The sequence below is a fragment of the Pan paniscus genome, chromosome X (assembly GCF_029289425.2).
Source record: "Pan paniscus chromosome X, NHGRI_mPanPan1-v2.0_pri, whole genome shotgun sequence".
Taxonomy (NCBI): domain Eukaryota; kingdom Metazoa; phylum Chordata; class Mammalia; order Primates; family Hominidae; genus Pan; species Pan paniscus.
Genome location: NC_073272.2, coordinates 32,351,220 through 32,378,327, shown reverse-complemented (window position 1 = coordinate 32,378,327; position 27,108 = coordinate 32,351,220). Strand labels below are relative to the sequence as shown.

Genomic DNA, 27,108 nt, shown 5'->3' with positions numbered 1-27,108 from the left:
GGGATAATAGGGTTGTGTTTTTAAAGATGTAATGTTAAACATTATTATGAAAAAAACTTTACTTTTATATCATTATGTAATCTCATATGGGCACCAGCACTTTTTGTTTTGTTCACTTTTCTTTTCTTTTTTTTTTTTTGAGACAGAGGCTCGCTCTGTCACCCAGGCTGGAGTGCAGTGGCGCAATCTCCACTCACTGCAACCTCTGCCTCCCGGGTTCAAGCGATTCTCCTGCCTCAGTCTCCCGAGTAGCTGGGACTACTGGCCTGCGCCACCACGCCCAGCTAATTTTTGTATTTTCAGTAGAGATGGGGTTTCACCATGTTGGCCAGGATGGTCTCCATCTCTTGACCTCGTGATCCGCCCACCTCGGCCTCTCAAAGTGCTGGGATTACAGGCGTGAACCACTATGCCCGGCTGTTTTGTTCACTTTTCTTAGAGGCATTTCTGATGTTATGACAGCTATGATGTCACTAGGCAATAGGAATTTTTCAACTCCATTATAATCTTATAGGACCACTGTGGTGTACACTGTCATGTATGCGGTCTATTGTTGACCAAAATGTCGTTAGGCAGCACATGACTGTACAGTGAAAATTATTATTATTATTATTATTATTTTGAGATAGAGTTTCACTCTTGTTGCCCAGGCTGGAGTGCAATGCGTCATCTCAGCTCACTGCAACCTCCACCTCCTGAGTTCAAGCGATTCTCCTGACTCAGCCTCTCAAGTAGCTAGGATTACAGGCGCCCGCCACCATGGCCGGCTAATTTTTGTATTTGCAGTAGAGACGGGGTTTCACCATGTTGGCCAGTCAGGTCTTGAACTCCTGACCTAGATGATCCACCTGCCTCAGCCTCCCAAATTGCTGGGATTGCAGGCATGAGCCACCGCGCCCGGCCCTGTCTAGTGAAAATTAAACCTCTCTTCCTATCTGACATTTGTCTCTCAGATCTCCTCCCCAGAGGCAATCACTATTGTCACCTTCTTGTGCATGAATCCAAAAATTATAAGTAGTAGTGTGCAATGACACAATATCAACTGGGTGGTGGTGTGGTGACCTTCCTAAAGGAGGGGCTACATCAATAAAGAACTTGTTAAATACATTATTGTTGGAACATCCAAAACCTGGAAGTCTAAGTAGTTATTTAAAAGGATGAGGTCAGTCAGCAAGTACTAATGGTGAAAAATTATACAAAAAAGGTAAGAGAATAGCACATGTAGTATCCTACCATTTGTATACAAAGAAGGATATATATAATTTTTGGATTGATACACAAGGAGCTGACAATAGCAATTGCCTTTGGGGAGGAGATCTGAGAGATAAAGATCAGATAGGAAGAGAGGTTTAATTTTCACTGGACAGTCATGTGCCGCATAACGACGTTTCAGTCAACAATGGACAGTGTACATGACAGTGGTCCTATAAGGTTATAATGGAGCTGAAAAATTCCTATTGCCTAATGACGTCATAGCTGTCATAATGTCATAGAACAATTATTTTATTTTAAAAATAAAACACGTGTAGCCTAACTGCACAGTATTTATAAAGTCTACAATAGTGCCCAGTAATGTCCGAGGCCTTTGCATTCACTCACCACTCACTCACTTACTCACCCAGAGCAACTTCAAGTCCTGTATCCTCTATTCTTGGCAATTGCCCTGTACAGCCGTACCACTTTTCATCTTTTATACCATATTTGTACTGTACCTTTTCTATGTTTAGGTATGTTTAGATACACAAATACTTACCACTGTGTTACATTTGCCTACAGTATTCAGTACAGTCACATGCAGTATAGGTCTGTAGCCTAGGAGCAATAGGCTACACCATATAGCGTAGGTGTGCACTAGGCTCTACCATCTAGATTTGTGTAAGTACACTCTGCGATGTTCGTACAATGAAATCACCAAATGCTGCATTTCTCAGAATGTATCCCTGTTGTTAAATGATGCAAAACTATATTTTTGTACCATTTACAGTTTTTAAAAACATGTATATAATTTTTTTAAAGAAACAAACTATTGAAAAAGCGAAGGGAATAGTGAACAGTGTCAAATACTATAGAAATGTCAAAGAGGATATAGGCTGAGATAAAGGCTATTAGACTTGATGATTAAGGGGCTTTGGGAACTTTGAGAAAATAGGTTTAGTTGAGTCATTTGAGTATTGAGAGTGGTCAGAGAGTATGCTTCAGAAAGACAAATAATTTATCCTGAGATAGTTGAAGTCTGATGGAATAAATCTGTGATTGGTCTGTTGTGTGTGTGTGTGTGTGTGTGTATATATATATATGCTTAATATATATTTACATATATATACTTAATATATACTTATATATATACCTTTCTCTGGTTATGGAAAGGCAATAATGGATTTTTTTTTTTGAGATGGAGTCTCGCTCTGTTGTCCAGGTTGGAGTGCAATGGCGCGATCTCCACTCACTGCAACCACCACCTCCCAGGTTCAAGCGATTCTCCTCCCAAGTAGCTGGGATTACAGGTGCATGCCACCGTGCCCGGCTAATTTTTGTATTTTTAGTAGAGACAGGGTTTCACTATGTTGGCCAGGCTGGTCTTGAACTCCTGACCTCAGGTGATCGGCCCATCTTGGCCTCCCAAAGTGCTGGGATTACATGTGTGAGCCATCGTGCCCGGCCAGGCAATAATGGTTTTATATGGGACTGGAAATTGGCAAGTAGGATGTGACAGAAAGACATATTGTTGTGGAATTTAGAGTGCTACTAGGAGCACTGAGAGGTGAATAGAGGGTAGCCAGGGTGAAGGAAACCTGGTGAGGATTGAGAGTGAGCTAGGAGGGATGCTATCATAATGGAAATAACTTGGAGGGTGTTTTGTACAGCAGGAAAAGTAATTGAATAATAGGAATAATGTCCATTTAGAGGCACAGATATCGAGGCAATAACTTTTGCCTACTATTCAGCAGATTAATAGAAAATCATATTATAAGATTTCAGCTACAAGGGATATAATTCTATTTTATTTTAACCAGTAAAGAAAAAGCTGTTTAAAGCTGATTTTGTATGCTCAGGTTTTATCAAATGAGAAATAGTAGAAATAGTAGGCTAGCTTGGCATAGTGCCCATTTTTTCATTACAGAATCTTTTTTCTGCAAAGGAGGTTTTTCCATCAAAGGGGTAACTTTAGAGACAAAATCAAGAGTAGGCATAATCAAAATTCTGCATATTGTATTTGAATAAAACAGTAAGAGTGACTTAAGACAACGTGGAGAAGATGGAATCACCCCACAATGGTTATTTCATTGTACTTCCAGGCAAGTTCTTGGTAACCCACCATAAAGTGTTTCTGGAGGTAGGTAAGACCTACTCTATGGTGTCTCATGACTGTGGATGAAGCAACACTAAAGTGAAATAAATCAATGTTTGGCCCTACAGGTGCTATGGTCTCTTGATCACAGCTAAATCCTTGATGAGCTAAAAATGCCTGAAGACATCACTGAACCTGATTTTGTAAGATTACACTGTAACTGAATTTGCCCCTGGGGCAATGAGTCTGGTGTTTCCTGTGATGGTAGGTCAAGTCAGATTCAGGACTAGTTGAGAAACTGTCCTTATCATGGCTCATACATGAGAGCATGCCTTCTAAAGTGGATTTAAGTAATGTTTCATGAAAAAATAATGCAGAAAATCATGACTAACAAAAATAAAAATGCTAGTATACTTTAAAATATATGACATTTTAAGATAAGTCATTGAACAAAAGTAAACAAAATCAAACCCATTAAGTGGAAATGTTCACCTCTTAAGGGTTTGGAACTTAGCTTTGTTTTTTGTTTTGCTTTGTTTTGTTTTGTTTTGTTTTTTTTGTATCCATAGAACTTAGTTTTGATTGGAGTTAGGTAGAAAAAGACAGTGAAGTAGTTATGATTTGGGCAGGCTTATTCTTTGTTGGTTAACTTGAAGCAGTCAGGGTAAACCAGATAAATGATTTTGAAACCCTTAATTTTTCTGCTTTTGGGCAAGAAGAACTGACCCATTTGCAGATAGACTTGTCTGTCCTCCAGAAAAGACATAGATTATAATACATTTGGGCCGTACAATCAAAGTTAAATATGACTTAAGAATACTAGTTTTTAAAATGAAAAAGTAATACATACACAAAGAAATTTCAAAAGGGTATAGAATGAAAAATGAGTCTTGTTCCTGAAACACAATTGCTTATTTCTGATTTCTTGTGTGTAGCATAGAAAAAGAAATATTCTAGAAAGGCTATAACAAATGCTGGTGAGGATAGGGAGAAAAGGGAACTCTCATACACTGTTGGTGGGAATGTAAATTAGTACAACCACTATGGAGAACACTTTGGAGGTTCCTCAAAAAACTAAAAATTGAGCGACCATAAGATCCAGCAATCAGACTGCTGGGTATCTACCCAAAAGAAAGGACATCAGGACATTGAAGAGATATCTGCACTCCTATGTTTGTGGCAGCACTGTTCACCATAGCTAAGATTTGGAAGCAACTTCAGTGTCCATCAACAGATAAATGGATAAAGAAAATGTGATACATATACTCAATAGAGTACTATTCAGCCACAAAAAAGAATAAGATCCTGTCATTTGCAACGACATGGATGGAACCAGAGGTCATTATGTTAAGTGAAATAAGCCAGAAACAGAAAGTCAAACATCACATGTTCTCACTTATTTGTGATATCTAAAAATCAAAACAATTGAACTCATGCACATAGAGAGTAGAAGCATGGTTACCAGAGGCTGGGAAGGGTAGTGGAGGGCTGGTGGAGCAGGTAGGGATGGTTAATGGATGCAAAAACTAGTTAGAAAGAATGAATAAGACAAAGTATTTAATAGCACAACAGGGATACTGTAGTGAATAATAACTTAATTTTACATTTTAGTATAACTAAAATAGTATAATTAGATTTTTTGTAACACAAAAGATAAATGTTTGAGGTGATGGATACCCCATTTTTCATGATGTAATTATTATGCATCATATGCATGTATCGAAACATCTTATGTACCCCATAAATAATATACACCTACTGTATACCTACAAAAATTAAAATACAAAATTTTAAAAAGAAGTATTCTATTACATAAGCATGTATATACATATATTCCTTAAAAATACAAACTGGAAAATGAGTTCTTGCTAAACAATATATGTTAGAGATCTTTTTTCTTTCTTTTTTTTTTTTGAGACGGAGTCTGGCTCTGTCGCCCAGGCTGGAGTGCAGTGGCGCAATCTCGGCTCACTGCAAGCTCCACTTCCCGGGTTCACGCCATTCTCCTGCCTCAGCCTCCCGAGTAGCTGGCACCACAGGCGCCCGCCACCACGCCTGGCTAATTTTTTGTATTTTTAGGAGAGACGAGGTTTCACGGTGTTTGCCAGGATGGTCTCCATCTCCTGACCTCCTGATCCGCCCGCCTCGGCCTCCCAAAGTGCTGGGATTACAGGCGTGAGCCACTGCGCCCGGCCGAGAAAATTTTTTTCATTTACATTTTTAAAAATTATAAGTACCATTGAGAAATAATACTTCTTAAAAATTATAGATTAGTAATGAAACAGAATTTCCTAAAGTCATATGTGACTTTGGCTTTCTTTCGGGTGAAGGATCCCAGATAATGTACTTTTCTAGAAAGGAAATTTAATTCTGTTGCTAGGGTTCTTACAAAATGTGTAACCATAAACTATTTTAATAAGAGACAGTTTCGTAGATAGGTTTCATTTTTCGAAAAAGGGGAAGAAACACCATTCTGTGGCTTGATGTGGCTTTGTCAGTTACTGCCTCCCCACCTCCCGGGACTTCCCACTGCCTCTTTAGCACAAATCAGACTTGAACAAAAACAACTCTTTTTCCATGGGATCAATTATAAAAAGAATGGCTTTGCACTGAGCAGCTCAGTCTACTGGTCTCATCAGTGAAAGGCTTGTGAAAATTTCTGGAAAGAGCATTGGCTGGCTTGTTCATCTCTCTGTTTGGTCAATTGCTGTGTTTCTGCCGGATCAGATGAGCAGATTGGTTAGTGAAGGTAAGAAAAAGAAAGCAAAGGACCCTAGAACTCAGCTATTATTTTTTGTCATCTGTCTTCTCACGCTTTCTTAGCCCTTTATCACCAGAGCGCTGATCCATTCTTATGACATCTAAAATGCTTTTCTAGCTTAGCATATCAGAGACAAGTGGGAGTTTAAACAAGCATTCAGTGGAGTTGAAAAATAAAGAGAAATTAAGCCCAATACTTCCTTTCCTTACCTCCTCGTGTCCACATTCTAAGCATTTCTAAAATACTTATATTTTTACCTACAATTTTTGACTGATCTGATCAAATATTTATTGTATTATTTTTGCAGTCCTCTTTCACTAATTGCCACACTGGTTTAGCTTCTGCATTTTTAAAAGAAGGCCTAAAAACCTAAGCAGGGTTTTGCAGGGACAACACAGCTCTTGAATTCAGTTACGGTGATGCAGTTTTAGAGACGAAAACAATCACAATCCTTTCCATTTGGATTTGACTCTCAATTATTCAGTTCAGCAAGCTTGTGATAGTGTTTTTCTGTGTGGCAGGATGTATTCAAAATGAATGCGATCTATAGTGAGGATGCTTTTCGACTTTCATCTGGGTGATTTGGGGAAAGCTTCCCTTTTGGTATTAAAGATAGCGCATGTACGAGTGGAGTTTTGTTTGAATTATCTTTAGACTCGCTCAAACATTCTTTGTCTTGCGCATATGAATCTGTGCTTAAATATAGACCTGGTTTGGACAGAATATTTATATTGATATTTTATAACATTTCTTGCATAGGTCAGTGTGAGAAGATTGTTTCTGAGCTTGAGAAGCTTCTGGAGGATTGAAGAGTATTTGAAGTCTGTGTCAAACATCCATATCATAAGTGGAATTTTGGAGATATTCAAAGGTAGTACACTAATTCTATTATCTCAGAGCAAAATGATGTTTGAAGTATTTATATCAAGTCACTGAGACATTTCTCATCACATATGTAGTGATTATTTTAGATATATAAGATATTGTCCCTCTAGGCTCTTAATAAACATTATACAATGTAAATATGCCTTCATTAACTAAATATGGTTTTTTCCCCTCCCAATTTTTATTTAGAAATGTTTCAAATCTATATAAAAATTGAAAGAATAGTACAACGAACACCCATATTTTCATCAAGTGTATTAATCAGTGGTATCTTTTTGCCACATTTACTTTCTCTCTCGCTTTGTCTTTCTCTGTCTCTGCCTGTCCTTTTCTCTCTCTCTATATGTGTATATATATATTCACACACACGCATGCACATATGCACAGTTTTTTCCCTGAATGGTTTGAAAGTATGTTGCTGACTTTAGGACACATGTCACCCCTAAATTCTTGAGCATGTATCTCCTAAAAATAAAGGCAGTCTTCTATAACACATTACAACACCACGGAAACATAACATCAACACAATACTATTATCTAAGATGTGATACACATTCAAATTTTCCCAATTATCCACATGTCCTTTAGAATCTTGTTATGTTTTAAATCCAGGATCCAATCAAGAATCTTGCATTGCATTTGTAGTTGACATGCCTACAATTAAGTAAATGTTAATGAAATTGGCATAATTAACATGATTAACAATGATTAACAATTATAACACCAAGGAAATTTATATCAGTACAATACTATTATGATAGGTTTCTTATTTTTTTAGTCCTCTCATTTTGCATCAAAATACATTGAAAGTGATTCAAAAAATGATCCAAAAGGTTTAATTTTTCAATTTATGATATATCAAGAAGGAGTATAAAGAAAAATCCAAACTATGATAAAATATATTTACTAATATTTCTGCACCAAAGTTTACATTTTCTGAACTAAGAAAATTCACACATCAGATCGTCCTTGGAAGTAGCCATTAACTTTGGTCATAAGAATCTAAGCAGAACCAAACACAAAATTATTTATTTACTTGGTAATATTAATATGAAGAAGAGAGGGCTTTTGATTTATGATTGTATTATCTTAGCCATCAAGTTATACATTCAGAAATTAATTTGTTAAGAATCGCTTCATATTTGATACAAGAATAGATAATCCCAAATTATATGATTTGTAACAGAAATTGAAATATTAATGAGCAATATTTTAGAGCATTCATCAATAAATTCAATACAAGCTGAAATAATAGGGATATAATCTAAGGTATGTGATTAAGTGATTATTTCCAGCTCTAAGGAACAGGTATTTTTAAAGATAAGAGTAAGGAAACTGCAGATGCTATTTTATACAGGGAGGTCCTTCCTAAAGAAGCTTTTTGTTTAGGTGAAGGTCTAGCATCATTCACTGAAAAAAAACTGGAACATGTAATACAGATTTGGTTACATTATCATAATTAAATCATGAACAAAACAATATTCAAGTTTTTCAGTGATCACTTTTCAGCAATTTACCTGCAAGTCCCCCACACCAAGAAAGTCTTAAAAAGTTTACAATGGAATTATGGGATTTAGAATTTATATTATAGGGTAATATAATATAGAGGTAAAGAGATGAAATACAGGATTTTGAGTTTTGCAGGCATTAAAAAGTAACACATGACCTACATATGATTTTAACAAGACTCTCTAATTTGAGACAAACATAAATTAGCTCATTTGATTGGAAAATTAAAAAAAAATAATGTGCTAAGGAATGTCAACGAAAACAATCTCAAACATTGCTGGTGAGAGAATAAATTGATCCAAGCTACTTGAAAGGAAATTTGGCAATAGCTTTGATCTGGTAATTCTGCTCCTCCAAATCTGGCCTGTGGAAATACTCACGGAGGCATATGCAATAATTACACATAGTGGAAAAGCAAGACTAACCTCAGTGCCCCTCAAGAGAAATGATTTACTAAAATAAGATGTGTCTTTAGATGTACTATTTCAAAACTCTTAAAAATTATATCTCTGTAAGCAGACATGTTGACAGGTAGAAGCCAAACTCTACCCCTGCTAGCTAGGCTCAAGATCACAAATGTTTTCCTGTCTATAATTCCAAGATGTTGTAGCCCATGATGGTGGAAGGCAGTCCCATCCCATTGCCTCCATTTGTGTGTGGCCACTAATAGTTTTTGCGTCCATCTCAATCCAGCCTCTTTGGGTGTCTTAGTTTGCACACCTCCAAAATGTTCTTCAAGGGGCGGGATCTGTTTTGCCTCATCATCCAAAACTCCCACACTCCCCACCAATCCTCAATCTTGTTTTTTCCTTTTGCTCGTGTCAATTTTTCCTTCTTTCCAAAGACTATTCCAGTGATTTATCTTTTCTGTTTTATTAAAGTTTCATGCAATCCTGATGAGCACCTTGGGGTAGGGGAGAGAAGAGCCAAGAATCCTTTTCTAATTCAGATTCAATGATTCTGAGTAGATGGCCAAGGGTTCTGAAATGTTAACATAGGAGGTGAGACTTGAAGGTTGTGGGTGGTGGACCAGAGGATGGATAGGGAACCAGAACTCTCAGGACGGAAGACAAAAAATGCACAAATCCCTGGGATAGGCATGGGGCTCAGGTGAACTGGGAAGGGATCAGCATGACTGGGGTCCTGGGTCCTGTGGGGAACAGGCAGAGATGAGATGAGGAAGACAGACAGGGAGCACACATCACAGGCCTACCCTGTATGGACTTTATCCCTGAGGTGATGGGAAGTGTTTTGTATTTAAACAGAGGATCTGTATTATTTGTTTATTTATTTAATTTATTTATTTTTTATTTTTGAGACAGAGTCTCGCTCTGTCACCCAGGCTAGAGTGCAGTGGTGTGATCATGACTCACTGCAACCTCTGCCTCCTGGGTTCAAGCAATTCTCCTGTCTCAGCCTCCCGAGTAGCTGGGACTACAGGCGCTCGCCACCACACCAGGCTAATTTTTGTGTTTTTAGTAGAGACAGGGTTTCACCATATTGGTCAGGCTGGTCTTGAACTTCTAACCTCAGGTGATCCACCCACCTCAGCCTCCCAAAGTGCTGGGATTACAGGCATGAGCCACCACGTGCAGCCTGTAATATTAAATCACCCTGTGAAAGATGGTTGCAAAATTAAAGATGAGGCGATGCCAGGCTATAGCAGTGTCATGGTTTAGGAAAATGTTCATATGGTTAGATTAAAAAAAAGAGGATAAATTAATTGTATTCCTCAAAGACATATGAGCATCGATACATAATTGGGACATATGTGTAGTCATCTGGGCCACCCCTCTGGGGTGAGTGCTGACTTTCCCCTGGAGCCTTCCTTTCTGCACTTCACTGCACCTTCCTTCTTTTATTTGGCAAGTGCTGTTGTTACTACATGGAATCAGGGCTGATGCCCTTTTCCTGGAAGGACTAATTGCGTGTTATTATGACTGCGTGATACTAACTGCTCTTACCTGTACAATAATGTGATATGTTCTAAGAACAGAACACACACTTTGGAGTTTGTAAACTTGGGCTTGAATCTTGCCTATAGTACTTAGTAGCTGTGTGGCCTTGGAAGGGGTATTTATCATACCTGAAACTCAGTTTTCTCATTTGGAAAATCTAGATAATGATAAAGAGAAAAAAATTAAAAGATTTTTAAAAGGATATGATCATATCTAGATTATGATAATATCTAATCTGCAGTGTTGTTGGAAGGTTAAGGGCTATGCCTGGAAAGCACTCGGCATACAGCTGTCATTATTATGATGCGTATCCCATTTATTGCATCTGCTTTTTGACTTAGGTCAAGGGTAGGTAAGCCACAGTCCAGGACCAAATTGGCCCCCTGCTTGTTTTTGTAAACTTTAGTAGGAGCCCAGACACAATCATTTGTTTACATATTGTCTATGGTTACTTTCCTGCTAGGCCAGCAGGGCTGCAACAGAGTTTGTATGATTTGCAAAGTCTAAAATATTAACTCTCTGGCCTTGTATAAAAAAAGTTTGCTGATCCCTAACTTAGGTGTTTTAAACGTTCCCCCTTATAAAGTTCTTCTTTCGTTAGGTTTTCTCTTTGACTCCACGCTTGTGTTGTTTAGATGTAAATTAAAAGTGTGTCCTTTGATCAGCATGCTCAAAGGATACAAAATTACAGTTATATAGAAGGAATAAGTTCGAAGGATCTCTTGTACAGCATGATGACTATAGTTGATGATCTATCATATTCTTGAGAAATGATAAGAAACTGAATATAAGTATTCTCACCACAAAAATAATAACTGTGAGCTAATATATATGTTAATTAGATAGATTTTGCCATTTCACAATATACACACTTCAAAATACCATATTATACATGAGAAATTCATACAATTTTATCTGTCGATTTCAAAAAATCAATCAAAAATGTGTCTATGTGAAGAAGTGATAACAACAGCTTTCTGAAAAACTAAATGCTCATCTAGAAAGAGAACTTACATTGCAGTTTCTTCTGAAAAGCAAGTAAATGATTTAACAAGGCACTGCACTTTAGCACATATTTCTAAGTTGTGAATTTGCACATAAGGTTAATTTTGGCATTCCCCTATCTGTTAATGATTAATGTGGGCTAAAATTGCCTATAACATCTCCTCTGCAAATATTCTCAGGTGTCTTTTCCTTCATGCCTAACCAATCAGGGAGAATTTTATACATTTTATATATGTATATTTTATATGTAATATATATAGCTTTACATATATATAGCTTTATATATATATAGCTTCTCTAAGATGAGAAACAAGAATTCAAGTGACAAAATATCATTGAACAATTAAAGTAATCCATTGGGTTAAATTTTGATGTCTCAGATGAAATCAAGTCTAACAAATATGTTAACATCTGTTTGAAGTGTACCTTTTATATACCCTTGAAGAGACCCAGTGATATCTTATTAGAATTTCAAAAATAATGGAAAATTATTAAGAAAAATGCAAAAATCAGTCAAAATAAACCCAATTAACTTTTCTTGATGTCTCTACTCTAAAATTTTAGGATATTGTGATGTGCAATGCTGTCTTTATTCTAGTGGTGCATTAAAGGGTGCAGTAATGGCCCCCCCCCTTTTTTTTGAGATGGAGTCTCGTTCTATTGCCCCGGCTGAAGGGCAGTGGCCCGATCTCAGCTCACTGCAACCTCTGACTGCAACCTCTGCCCATGACCCCACCCCGTTCAAGCGATTCTCCTGCCTCAGCCTCCTGAGTAGCTGGGATTACAGGCATGCACCATCACGCCCTGCTAATTTTTTGTATTTTTAGTAAAGATGGGGTTTTGTCATGTTGGCCAGGCTGGTCTCAAACTCCTGACCTGAGGTGATCCACCTGCCTTGGCCTCCCAAAGTGTTGAGATTACAGGCGTGAGCCACCACGCCTGGCCAAATGGGTTTCTTTCTTTCTTTCTTTCTTTCTTTCTTTCTTTCTTTCTTTCTTTCTTTCTTTCTTTCTTTCTTTCTTTTTCTTTTTCCTTCCTTCCTTCCTTCTTTCTTTCCTTCTTTCCTTCTTTCTTTCTTTCTTTCCTTCTTTCTTTCTTTTTCTGAGACTAAATTTTGCTCTTGTTGTCCAGGTTGGAATGCAATGGCGCAATCTCAGCTCACCACAACCTCCACCTTCCGGGTTCAAGTGATTCTCCTGCCTCAGCCTCCCGAGTAGCTGGGATTACAGGCATGTGCCACCACGCCAGACTAATTTTGTATTTTTAGTAGAAATGGGGTTTCTCCATGTTGGTCAGGCTGGTCTCGAACTCCCGACCTCAGGTGATCCACCTACCTCGGCCTCCCAAAGTGCTGGGATTACAGGTGTGAGCCACTGCACCCGGCCTTGAATGGGCCCTTTTAAGTGCATTAAAGTGGAAGATGAATTGAAGCAAAGGGCCTAAACTAGGAAATTAATTATGAAGATTAAATGTGTTAATATATGTATTTTTGTTTATAAGTTTTATGTATTATTACTCTGCATAGCTTTAGAAAGGTCTTTTAAAAGCCTCCTTAGTGTGCTCTCTGCTGCCCTCTGCTGCTAATTTTCAGAAATTAATTTTGATTCTGATTAATGCTCACTTTATTCTTCATAATCTCATTCAAAATTAAAGTTTGCTGGTACTCTAGACATAATTTAATCCCACATTCTCAATTTACAGATGATAAGTTGAGTGTCTGAGAGGTTAAGAACATGAACTTGGGCTCTGTTTCCTGACTGCTGGTGATTTCGGACAGTACTCAATTTTGTCAACTGTAAAATGAGCATAATAATAGTACCTAAATATTAGAGTTTTTTTGTGATGATCAATTAATTTAGTACATAAAAAGCACTTAGAATATTATCTGGGTTGTAGCTAGTACTATGTTAGCTATTTTATAGATCTGGCAACAACTAAACTAAAACCACTGCTAGTGACAAGATCAGAGAACTCTGGTCTCTTAAATACTAGTGCGTGCTCTCTCTCTTTCTCTTCATATATATGTGTGTGTGTGTGTGAGAGAGAGAGAGTATTTATGTACACACACATATATATTTTATAAAATATATACAATTCTCCATGATTTGTTAAGTGTGAAGGAAAAGACACTGGAAGACGTTTGTAGATGAGATGTTCTAGGTAACATACATATATTTATATATATACACCACATATGTATATTGCCTGAATGAGTATGAAATTAAATTTTGCCTTCAAATATAGATTTTTTTTTTCTTTTTAGACAGAGTCTTGCTCTGTTGCCAGGCTGGAGTGCAGTGGCGCTATCTGGGCTCACTGCAATCTCCACCTCCTGGGTTCAAGTGATTCTCCTGCCTCAGCCTCCCGAGCAGCTGGGATTATAGGCGCACGCCACTACCCCCAGCTAATTTTTGTATTTTTAGTAGAGACGGGGTTTCACCATGTTGGCCAGGATGGTCTTGAACTCCTGACCTTGTGATCCATCCACCTCGGCCTCCCAAAGTGCTGGGATTATAGGCGTGAGCCACCGTGCCCGGCCCGAATATAGATTTTTAAAATGTGACTTGTTCAATGCATCCAAAGCTCTTGTAGTCTTTACAAAACCCTTGCTGCTGCTCCTTCCTCCTTGTACTGTTCCAGGTAGGCTCCCCATAGAAGAAGTTACAAACCTAGAAAGCTCCTCAAGCCCCCAATATAAATTCCTACTGCCTGCAAGTGGAAGGTGACTTCACTGTGGACTTTAAGTAGCTTCTCTAATGGGCTGCCTACCTGAATTTCCAATGGACAATTACACACTTGCACCCAGACAGTCTATCTCTTGTCAGGCTCAAGAAGAGCTAAGCTAAACCCATTGCTTCCTCCACAGCTCCTCCTGATCTTCCCATTTTGGTCAATGATGGTGCCATTTCCCCTACACACCCACACTCAGAGTTACTTTTGGCTCCTCTCTCTCCTTCACTTCCATGTCTGGGGGTCTTGGTCTCTCAAATGCGTTCCTTCTCTTTCTTTTCTCCTACCTCCCTCCTGGTTCCTGTCCCAGTCATCTCAGGCTGGGATGAATCCAGCAGCCTCCTAACCTGGGTCCTTAATACCAATCTCACTCTGCTGAAATTAATTTTGCACTTTATTGCTATATTATATCATGTGGTGAATCAGCTTCCTTACCTGCCAGAACGTTGCAGTGCCTACAGGATGAATCAAATGTACTCAGTCTTGGATGACCCAACTTACCTCCCTGACCTGACCTTATCTCCCACTCCTCCCTCTCAGAAATCTTTTTTCCTTTTTTTTTTTGCTGGGGACGTGTCTATCCCTAGACACTAGGATGCACTTTCTGCTTTTCCGTCATCAGACCCACCACTTTACTGGTCTGTCTTGGGTCCTACACATCAGAATGATAGGGTTCTTATTCTGCCAGAATTAAGATACCAGCAAACCTCTCAGTTGACAACCAATAGGAAAAGGGGCCCATTACTGTACTCAAAATAAAATTCTAGGCCTTTTTCCTTCATTGTTATGAAGGAGTGTGGAGATTATCCGGAGTACTTATAAAACTCATCTGCATACAATGAAAGAAGACTCTGTTAGGGTTGATTGTTTAATATGAAGAAAAATAAGATAAATAGTGGGAGACTTGGGGTGTGTCTGAATGGGGATAAGGGGTCCTAAAGGGGGGATTCGGCAAACTGGGACATTTCAAGAAAGGCTCTTAGGTGAGCATGACACTGACAAACAATGCTTGCACCCCACCTACATTGGTGTCTGTTACTGACCCACATGAAACTGACAACACAAACCTCTTCACTTTTATTGCCCTTCTCTCCTCTGTCTGCAATGTTTTCCCTCTTTTCACTGCCCATTGGAATCCTTTCTGTCTGTAGGGCCAAATAAAGGTTAACCTGTCACACAGTCATCTCTCTCTCTTCTTCACCCTTAGAATATGCAATATCTTTAACCACAAACAGCTGTACAGGAAATGCCATCTTCTTCTCCCCCCACCCCCTTAGTTACTATTTATTTATTTATTTGAGACAGAGCCTCACTCTGTCATCCAGGCTGGAGTGCAGTGGCACGATCTCGACTCACTGCAACCTCCGCCTCCCCAGTTCAAGTGATTCTCCTGCCTCAGCCTCCTGAGTAGCTGGGATTACAGGCGTCTGCCACCACGCCCGGCTAATTTATGTATTTTTTAGTAGAGATGGGGTTTCATCATATTGGCCAGGCTGGTCTCTAACTCCTGACCTCAGGTGATCCGCCCTCCTTGGCCTCCCAAAGTGCTAGGATTACAGGTGTGAGCCACCGGACCTGGCCCTTAGTTACTTTAAAATATTTATCTTTAGTTTTTATTTTAATTAAAAATTTAATCACAGTTATACTTGCACATAAATTGGGTCAAATAATTCTGAGAAGTTTGTTATGAAAAACTGCTGTCCTTGACTCCTTTTCCAGAAGCAACTACTTTTATCTCCCTTAACTAATTACTTGATATTTACCATCATTTCTTTAAATAGCATGCTGTGTTGCAACTTTTGGATTTTTCAGTTTGGGGCATTATTTCTTGACTTGTCATCATGAAGAGGAGGATTTATTTCTCCTTCCTCCCCTGGCTTCACCAAGGATATACAACTTTGTCCCCTTCCTCTCACTATACGGAGTGGCCGCCTAGTCTGCACTCACAGGCAAATGCCTAGGATGATTTTTATTGGTATCACTGTACTATATGTACATTAAAATAGTATTTTATATATACATGATATTCTGCCATATATGATAAAAATATTTTATCTTTGTGTACTGACTTCATGGTCACCCTGTGGTTATATTTTAAATTGAGTTAGATCTATTTTCAGTGCTTTATATTATCATGTGCTATATTATCATGACTATATAAAAGCTATTTATAACTCAGCCATATAGTAGACCATGGGTTGTTTTTGTTTTGCTTTGTTTTTTCACAACACAACTTTCTTTCTTTTTTTTTTTTTTCTTGAGACATGGTCTGGCTCTGTTGCCCAGCCTGGAGTGCAGTGGCACAATCACAGCTCACTGCTGCCTCAAACTCCTGGGCTCAAGCGATCCTCCCACCTCAGCCTGCCAAGTAGCTGGGACCACCACGCCTGGCTAATTTTTGAATTTCTTGTAGAGATATGATCTCCCTATATTGCCCAGGCTGGTCTCAAACTCCTGGGTTTAAGTGATTCTCCCACCTCAGCCTCCCAAAGTGCTTGGATTACAGGCATGAGCCACTGTGCCTGGCTTTACTGCTACATAACTTTCTTAACATTATCAATTGGAGATTATAATTGTCTAGATCTGTGATGTCTATATGGCAGCTACTAGCCAAGTGTGGCTATTTAAATTAAATTATATTAAATCAAATTAAAATTTCAGTCACAGTAGCCACATTTTAAGCAGCTATTGGCTATCATATTGGAAAGCACAGATATTGGACATTTTCATCACTTCAAGACGTTCTATTGGATAGCACTTTTGTCACCTCAGAGATGACCTAAAAGAATGCACAATTAAAATGAAAATATCTTTACAATTTTTCGTTGAACAATTCACACAGGCATTCCAGACTTCTCCAAATAGAAGCATTTAAAAAACTTTAAAAGAAATTCTATATCATCCTTGTTTCAAAATAATGAAACAAAAAAAAGTCTCAAATAAGTGTTCTAATCCCATTTCATTACCCAACATCTAATAGTTTATGCTCTGGCTTTACCATCTCTCTTTTTTTTATTCGTTTGTTTTTGAGACAGAGTTTCACTCTGCCATCCAGGCTGGAGTGCAGTGGCTCAATCTCGGCTCACTGCAACCTCCACCTCCTGGGTTCAAGCGATTCTCCTGCCTCATCCTCCTGAGTAGCTGGGATTGCAGGCATGCGCCACCATGCCTGGCTAATTTTTGTATTTTTAGTAAAGACGGGGTTTCACTATGTTGGCCAGGCTGGTCTCAAACTTCTGACCTCATGTGATCCACCTGCCTCGGCTTCCCAAAGTGCTGGGATTACAGGCATGAGCCACCACGCCTGGCCTGGCTTTACTATCTTTTGTTAGCTCCTTTCTGACATCCCTTGAAAGGAATACAGAAACAAATTAATTACTCAGATGTTACTTTAGTATGCTAAAAATAACTGTCATAGTATGCTATAATGGCGATCAACCAATGAACTTTAAATTGTAATTATAGGCTGGGTGCAGTGGCTTATGTCTGTAATCCCAGCACTTTGGGAGGCCAAGGCAGGTGGATCGCTTCAGGTCAGGAGTTCGAGACCAGCCTGGCCAACATGGTGAAACCTCATCTCTACTAAGAATACAAAAATTAGCTGGGAGTGGTGGCGTGCACCTGTGGTCCCAGCTACTCGGGAGGCTGAGGCACGAGAATCACTTGAACCCGGGAGGTGGAGGTTACAGTGAGCCGAGATCACACCACTGCATTCCAGCCTAGGTGAAGGAGTGAGACTGTCTCAAAAAACAAAAAAACAAAAAAAACAAAAAAAATACTGCAGTTATAATTAGCAATCTTCAGTATTTAAAAATTTTATGTTATCACCTTCACTATTTTCTAAGTCTTTGCTGTTCCATAGAGTAGTCATGTGACAATTAAAATTAATTTAAATTAAATTAAATTAAAAATTGAGTTGCCTTAGCCATATTACAAGTACCCAATAACTACATGTGGCTATTGGCTGCCATTTTAGACAACACAGATATAGATCATTCCATCATCCCAGGAAGCTCTGTTGGACAGTGCTGGTCTAGATTTTTCATTTGCTTAGCTTTTTCTAATTTATCCCCAAAGTTTGTAGTCAATTGTATAAATTGTATTTCATGATGGTCAGACCTTTTCAGTTGTCTTCAATTTTATCTTTAGCTTCAGAAGCCTTCCGATCTGTTCTAATCAGCCTGGTTGCCTTTTAAGCCTGTTACATATGCAGCTTTCATCCCGGAATGTCTTTTCACTGTCATCATGGGTAGGTCTCCTCTTCACAACTTCTGGGCCTAGGACAAAAAATGGGGAGCCTCAGTCTTCAGCCCTTCCATCTTCTTTTCCCAGTCCTGGCTATCCTTGACATTCAGCCCATACACCTAAGCTCTGTCTACAGCCCTCACTAAAAACCACCTCTTCATCATCTTTTGGGCCTAGAGGTGTGTGCATGTTCAGTTTCCCCAAGTCTGCCCTAATCATGATGGATTTGGGGAGGAGCCTGTGCAGACTCTGTAATTGGGTCTGCCATCTGAGCAGGGAATTCTGAGGTCCTGAATACTAGAAGTGTGAGATAGAAGGCAGCAGTATAGAGGCTGGGTGGCCTCCCATCATGTTGGACTCTAGAACTCCTTACCCTGTTGGGAGAGGTGCAACTTAAGGAGGGCCAGAGTGAGGCCCTTTACATTGCAGGGTTTAGAACAAGGGCTCAGGCTATCCTAGTTTAAGGGCTGTTTGTTTCTCTCCTGTGCTGGATTTCCTGTTTCCTGTATCCTTTGTCTCCATTTTATTGTTTTACTTACTCCTTTCAGTGGAGCACATAGTCTATTGACTTTCTGAGAAAGGTGCTTGGAAAATCAGCTATTTGAGACTTGTAACCTAGAAATATATTTATTCTATCATCATACTTAATTGATAACTTGGTCTCGGTTGAAAATAACTAGTTGAATGAAAATTCAGAATTTGTAGACATTTTTTCATTGTCTTATTGTTTCTTATGTTGCTGTTGAGAAGTCTGAAGATTCTGGTTCTTGGTCTTTTTTTGTCACTCTTTTTTTCATTCTGGAAGCTTATAGGATCTTCTCTTTGTCCCAAGTGTTCTATCATTTCACATTCATGAGAGGAGGTATAGATCGATTTTCACTCACTATTTTGATAACTTATGTCTTTCCATTCTGGGAAATATTCTTAAATTGTGTCTTTGAATTTCTCCTCTGTTTTCTCTGGTCTCTCTTTCTGAACCTCCTATTATTCAGATAATAGATCTCCTGGACTGGTCCTCTCTAGTTTTATTTTCCATCTTGTAATTTTGTTCTGCTTTCAAAATAATAATTTGCCTCAACTTTACTTTTCAATCCTTCCATTGAGGTTTAAAATTATCATTTTTAATTTCTAACAGCTTCAGAATTCTTCTTTTTTATAGCATCCAATTTGTAATTCATGATTATATTATACCTTAACTCTTTAAGAATATTGATGGTAGAATCTGCCACCTCCTTCACCCTACCCTAAGTTTGTTTCCTCCAAATGACTATTTTGGTGTTTCTCATATCAGACTTTTCCTCAGATGTTTCAGAATTCTACTCATACTTAAGGATAAAGATCCAAAAAGCTCAATAGGCTCTATTAATTGTGGGCTTAAATAAAGGATGATCTGGTTGCCTGTTGAGTCGGGGAACCTCTGATGTCAATTGCTCTTCTTCTCAGACAAGTCAGATTCCCCAAAACATTCTTCCGAATATCCTGCCTAGAAGGTGGATACTCCTCTTGCTAGCATTCTTGGAGCTGAGTAAGGGGAGAGAGGTCATGGATCTCAGCAAAAATATGCGTATGTTTATTTAATTGATCTATTATCAATTCAGTAACTTTACCCTCAACTGGTATTCCCTACTCCAGAGACCCTCTGTTTCACTCTTTAGAGACTACATTTCAAGTTTTTCTTTGGGGTTAAGGATGGGGAGTGTCACCTGGCTGCATGGCCAGGTGTGAAAGATGATCTGGGTTTCTGACTGCTTTTTAAATAGATTTTCGATATTTCTTACTTTAGGTATATCCCCTTTACTCTCATTCCAAAAAGGCATCTGGTACCACCAATTCCTCAACATTTAGGGGAATTTAAGTCAGATTGGCTCTTCGCTTTCCCCATGTGTATTAGTCCATTCTCATGCTGCTATAAAGAACTGCCTGAGACTGGGTAATTTATAAAGGAAAGAGGTTTAATTGACTCAGTTCCGCAGGGCTGGGGAGCCTCAGGAAACACAATCATGGTGGTAGGCACCTCTTCACAGGGTGGCAGGAGAGAGAATGAGTGCCCAGAGAAGGGGAAAACCCCTTATAAAACCATTGGATCTCGTGAGAACTAACTCACTATCACGAGAACAGGATGAGGGAAACCACCTCCATGATTCAATGATCTCCACGTGGTCCCTCCCACGACACGTGGGGATTATGGGAACTACAATTCAAGATGAGATTTGGGTGGGGACACAGCAAACCATATCACCATGGCTCTTGTAAGATTCAGTTTTCTTAGGTCTCCTGTCATTAATCCTCAATCTCCTGCTTCTCAGCTTCTAAAATGTTGTTGTACTGGTCTCTTCTCCTGTTGTTTTTTTTTTGTGTGTATTTGTGTGTGTGTGTGTGTGTGTGTGTGTGTATTATACCTTTTTAAAAACCATTTATTGTTGTTTTAGTGAAGTTTGGAAAGGAAGAAAAAATACATGCATGTGCCTATTCTGCTATCTTTCCTAGGGATCCTTGCTTTCTTCAACCTCAATTGGATATCTTTTTTGAGCTCACTTTCTCCAGAGTGGTGGGAAAGTACTCACTGTCAATCAGGATTTCCTCAATCACTTCAGGGCTCCCTCCTCCTTGGATGTGCGTCTAAGTTTTAGATTGTTTATATAAAACCATAGGGTCAGCTGAGGATGGGAGTGGGTGGGGGATATCTTTGGTTGTCATCATGTAGCCATACTGGTATCCATGGCAACTTACCATTCATCTGGTCCCTGGTTTGTAGTCTATGGAGATCATGTCTGCGATCTTTCCACCCCAACTGTAGGTCTTCTCCAGGATTTGAGGCTCTCAGCAGCATGCTGATGTGTGAGCAGACTTGATGAGGCAGCCTCATGCCGGCCTGCCCAGGTGATCTGTGTGGCTGTCTCTCCTTCTGCTCCTGCACCATGCCGGGCATGAGATAATTTTGCAAACCTGTCTACTCTTGGCTCCCAAATCTCTCTGGAGACATACTTTTTCCCTCCATGGGGGACTCAGTCTACTTAAGTTTATTATTAGTGCATAAATATTATGCCTTAAGTCCTTCATGGTTCTGGATTCTGAGGTGTAAAAGCTCAGGTTATGGTTTCTCAAAAGTCATTTCTCCCAAACGATTATTTCTGCCAGGAGTTTCTAAAGCCCATTTAGATACTCAAAAGTCAACGATCGTTTATGCTCTGATTTTCCACAATGATATTCTGAGGACTTGAAGGCAGAATGCCCTAGCTAAAGCCTAGGTGGGGGTAGGGTGTTGAGGGCCAGGAAGTAAGTGCATCCCCATTAGTTCTTTATGATAAACTCTTTCTCTGTTTCTTATCTTTCCGTGTAGGTAAGATTGGCCTTTTCACCTGCATATTAGGTTTGAGGGCAGAACTTCACATAGATTTTAAAGGAGAGGACAACTTTTTTTTTTTTAATCCTTATAAGTGTGTTCAGCATACAGAAATTACTTCATGGATTTGTTGAAGACCTTTAGCTTAGTGTCTTCATGGCACATAACTGTGCCCAGAATATAGTAAACATTTAAAAAATTGAGATTTGCTAAATAAACCAGGAATAGTTCCAAAAGAGAAAAAAAAATTTACTATCTTACCCTTATACAATTTTTAAAAAAGGGAAACATTTTATTTACCTGGGAAACAATAATTACATGAATGTAAAAGAGATGTTAACAATTTTTAAAAGGACCTTTATGTATGGTTAAAAAAATCCTTCTTTTCTTATTTGACATTTCAAGTTCAGGCTCAAGTTGACAGGTCTGTTTCAGAAGCCCAGCTCTCGAGGCCCAAGAGGACCAGTTTTCCTTGCTGTTGCCTTTTGCCCCAGTGCCGGGAATGCCAGTGTGTTCTGTTTTTAGAAAATGCAGCTGCTGGTTTCTCGCCTGTTCTAGCCACTCTAGACCAGTGACAATTGCTGGGGGTAGGGAGGGGAGGCAGATGTGGGGAAAGTCTATGGTCAGGAAAGCTCCTTGGTAACTAGGAGGTAAACACATCAGTTAGATACAGAGACATTTTCAGGATGTATTCTGAGAACTGGGAGGGAGAGAGAAGGAAATTTATTCTGGGATACAAAGGCAGGGTAGGCTTTGTGGTACTTCATGATGTGTTGAGCACAAATTAATTTCATACCATGTCATTGTTGAAAATTCTTTAACTCAAATTAACAAATACCTTTTGAGTCTCTGTAGAAATGCAAATAACTGTGCTAGCTCCTAGGGATCCAATACAAAGTTAAGTAAGACACAGCACTTGTTTTCAGTAGAATTTGCCACAGATTTTCTCATTGTTTTGCTCATAATCCACTAGCCATGTTTCTCTCCAATCTGCAACTTCTAGATCACTGTTCATTTCCTATGGGGCAGAATGTAAATGCTTTTGCCTGACTGCCAAGGCTCTTCACGATCCAATTTCAGCCTATTTTCCCAATTCCTTCTGCTTGTGCTCAGCTTCTTTGTATGTGGTGAGTAGGTCATGCCACCATATTATCTTATAAGCCTGTTCCTATGGCTGGAACTCCTAATTACTCTTTAGCATTCAGCTGAAATATCACCTTCCCTATGACACATCCTGTGACTTCTCCCCCTTTGCCCCAGCCTAAGTTAGGGACCCCCCCACCCCCGTACTTCCTTTTTACCTATCACTATTATAATCCTCAGTGATACAATGTTGGAATTGTTTAGATCTAGTTGATTTTTTCCTATAGTGGGAAACTTCCTGAAGGATGGAATTGTGTGCTTTTCATTTTTATATCCTTAGCACATGCCATAGTCCTGGTACACAGTAGGCACACAATTAGTACGAGCTTGGTGAATGAATAAAGTGAATTTATTCATTGTCCTTATTTTTTGATATATCAAGTGCCAACTTCTAAAATTTCAGTATTCTTTTTCCCCATTCTTACTCATCAATTCTCTTTCCAGAATGCTGTCAGAAGGGTATCTCAGTGGACTTGAGTACTGGAATGACATCCACTGGAGTTGTGCCTCTTATAATGAGCAGGTGGCTGGGGAAAAGGAAGAGGAGACAAATTCTGTTGCTACCCTTTCCTATTCCTCTGTGGATGAAACACAAGTCAGAAGTCTCTACGTGAGCTGCAAATCATCTGGCAAGTTTATCTCTTCAGTGCATTCAAGAGAGAGCCAACATAGCAGAAGTCAGAGAGTCACAGTGCTGCAGACAAACCCCAATCCTGTGTTTGAAAGCCCAAACTTGGCTGCAGTTGAAATATGTAGAGATGCCAGCAGAGAGACCTACTTGGTTCCATCTTCTTGCAAAAGTATTTGCAAGAATTATAATGACTTACAGATTGCAGGGGGCCAGGTGATGGCCATTAATTCAGTGACAACAGATTTTCCCTCTGAGAGCAGTTTTGAATATGGCCCTTTGCTAAAGTCATCTGAGATTCCTTTACCCATGGAGGATTCCATTTCTACTCAGCCCAGTGACTTTCCCCAAAAACCTATCCAGCGGTACTCATCCTATTGGAGAATAACAAGCATCAAAGAGAAAAGCAGCTTGCAAATGCAGAATCCTATTTCTAATGCAGTGCTGAATGAGTACCTGGAGCAGAAGGTTGTGGAGTTATATAAACAGTACATTATGGACACCGTGTTTCATGACAGTTCTCCTACCCAGATTCTGGCGTCTGAACTCATCATGACAAGTGTAGACCAAATCAGTCTTCAAATGTCTAGAGAGAAGAATCTGGAGACCTCAAAAGCCAGAGATATAGTCTTTAGCCGCCTATTGCAATTGATGTCAACTGAAATTACTGAAATTAGCACTCCTAGTCTCCATATTTCTCAGTATAGCAATGTAAATCCATAGAGAGGATGCTTCCATTACTGTCTCTCATTTACTTAAACATGAAGCAACACTTTATCCATTTATTCTGAGAATGTGCAGGAGGGGTTAGTGAAGGGGAATTAAGGGCTAGAGAAGTAAAGATCAGCTGGAAGTCATGTGTGAATCATGGAGAAATCTCATAATATTACACTTGATGAAGGAATATGGTAAGAGGAGCCATAAGGAATGATTTCAAAGACAGGTGTGTACAGCAAGGAAGCAAAAATAAAAATGATCAAAAAAGAAAAGGTTAATTCATTTGAAGAAACATAGGAATTAAAAAAGAAGACAGTCAAATGAGATGAAACAAAAAGGCCAAAAGGTAGCCAGGTGCAGTGGCTCACGCCTGTAATCCCAGCATTTGGGAGGCTGATGTGGGTGGATTACCTGACGTCAGGAGTTCAAGACCAGCCTGGCCAATATGGTGAAACCCCATCTCTACTAAAAATACAAAAAATTAGCCGGGCATGGTGGTGGGTACCTGTAATCCCAGCTACTCGGGAGGCTGAGGCAGGAGAATCGCTTGAACCTGAGAGGCAGAGGTTGCAGTGAGCCGAGGTCGCTCCATTGCACTCCAGCCTGGGCAACAAGAGTGAGACTCCCGTCTCAAAAAAAAAAAAAAAAAAAAAAAAGTCAAAAGGTTTCAGGGTAAAGAGTTAAGAATATATTTGTTACCCAAATAAATTCATCCAACTTGTTTCTTTTTGAAGGAGATGGACTGTAGAAGACTGCTATATTTGGGTAGAAAGATAGGGTCAAACAGTTTTCAAAATATGTTTATCTCTCCTTTGTTTATTCTGTATCAGATCATTTAAAGGTATATTGTTTGTAAATATTAAAACTGTAACAAATTATAATTGTGTTTTTATTTTTGAATGGTTTCTTAGTTACAGACACAGCCACAAAACAGCCACTCAAATCTCCTACATCTGTTTCCTGGTAGAGATGAAGTTGTCTAAATGAAAAACACCACATAGCACTAAACCATTTAGTGTTATTTTGCTGTGTTTGATTTTCTTGGTACTAAGCTTCAAAAGAAATTATGAGACCAGGTGCGGTGGCTCATGCCTGTAACCCCAGCACTTTGGGAGGCCGAGGCGGGTGGATCACCTGAGGTCAGGAGTTTGAGACCAGCCTGGCCAATGTGGCGAAACCCTGTCTCTACTAAAAATACAAAAATTAACCGGGCATGGTGGCAGGCGCCTGTAATCCCATCTTCTTGGGAGGCTGAGGCAGGAGAATTGCTTGAACCCAGGAGGTGGAGGTTGCAGTGAGCCAAGATCGCACGATTGCACTCCAGCCTGGGCGACAAGAGCGAAACTCCATCTCAAAAAAAAGAAAGAAAGAAATTATGAATCTTATTGTTTCCCTTTTTTCACCTCTTCCTTTTCTCCATGCCCTCTTGACCTGGAGCCAGGAAGGGGTCTTCCATGTCCTTGGAACAAGGTTACAAGCTGTAGGGTCCCATGATATCAAATTCTGTAAACTCATTCACTAGAATAGTAGCTTCACTGCTCTGCATCGCATCTTTCCTCTGGCTCAGGGATTGTCAAACTACGGCCCATTGACCAGATCTAGCCTGCTGCCTGCTTTTGAACTCCCACGAGCAAAGAATGGTTTTTCCAATTTTTAAATGGTTGAAAAAAAAAAAAGCTAAATAAGAACAGTATTTTGTGATGGGTGAAAATTATATAAAATTCAAATTCAGTGTCCATAAAATGAAGTTTTTATTGGAACACAGCAGTGCCCATTTGTTTATGTGTTGTCTCTGGCTGCTTTCACACTAGAATGGCAGAGTTGAGTAAAAGTGATAGAGAATATGGCTCACCAAAGCCTAAAACCCTTACTGCCTGGTCCTTGACAGAAGAAGCTTGCCAACCCTGCCTAACAGTAGTGCGTTGTCCATATAGTGGTTACTTGGCTTAATTCAGGTTCTCTGGGAAGGCAGACTCTGAGATGGAGATTGGTAAGTTCCTTGAGGAGTGGTCTTGGGAAGGAACAATGTCTGTGATGGAGTGAAGGAAGCAGAAGAGATTTCCACAGAGGCTTCCGCCCATCTCACAGGGAGCCCTGGAGCTAGGGTGACCCTTCAAAATGGTTACAAATGGAAACAAGAGGGTCAGCTTTTATACTCCAGCATCTACAAGGAGCGGAGTGTAACCTTAGCCTAGGCAGTTCAGTGGAGGGCAATCCCCAAAGTAGGAATCGACTGTGTCTTCAGCAGCCAAATTCCAAGCAGCTACTGGGGGAATGAGCTCGTCACCCCGAAAGAGCAATCTGGGTGGAGCAATCCTCTGCATTTAGCAGTATTTGTATTTGTAGAGTGAATGGATATATATATATATTTTGGATATACGTTTTTTCACAATATATGCTATTGTGTAAGGAAATCTGGTTTTGAAATAATTATTAGAAATGTTATTCACTGTTTTAAAACTATCACAATAATAAATGCAATGTACTAATTGCTTGCTCTGTGTCTAGCACCATGTTAAGAATTTTACAAGAATTATCTTACATAATTCTTATAATAATCTTATGAGGTGAAATGTCTATTATTATCCCCATTTTACAGATGAGCCTGCTGGCTCAGGGAAATTAAATAATTTGTCCAAGGGCACACAGTAAATAGTGGAATTGGCTTTGAGTTCAGTTTTATTTAACTTGAAAGCCCTGGTTCTTAACCACTATCACCTGCTTTTTCTGTTCACCACTCTATTTGTCTCACTAAAGATTTTTTTCTGCTCTGAGTGGAGTCAACTCATTAATTTCTTATGTTATCTCATCTTTCCTTTTTAGTGTTTTGCTTGATATACTATTTATTTGTATGTCTTCCTGCCCAGAACATGAACTTTGATTTATCTACATGCT

The 27,108-nt window shown here is 39.2% G+C and overlaps 1 protein-coding gene across 1 annotated transcript; it reads left to right on the top strand.

The window, feature by feature from the left end:
* The first annotated feature begins 5,805 nt into the window (after positions 1-5,805).
* Positions 5,806-26,592, top strand: TASL (TLR adaptor interacting with endolysosomal SLC15A4). The gene is made up of 3 exons (XM_003807127.5): positions 5,806-6,038; positions 6,810-6,921; positions 23,313-26,592. The coding sequence occupies exon 3, from the start codon at positions 23,314-23,316 to the stop codon at positions 24,217-24,219; it is 906 nt and encodes a 301-aa protein (XP_003807175.1). The 5' UTR covers positions 5,806-6,038; positions 6,810-6,921; position 23,313; the 3' UTR covers positions 24,220-26,592.
* The last annotated feature ends 516 nt before the right edge of the window (positions 26,593-27,108 follow it).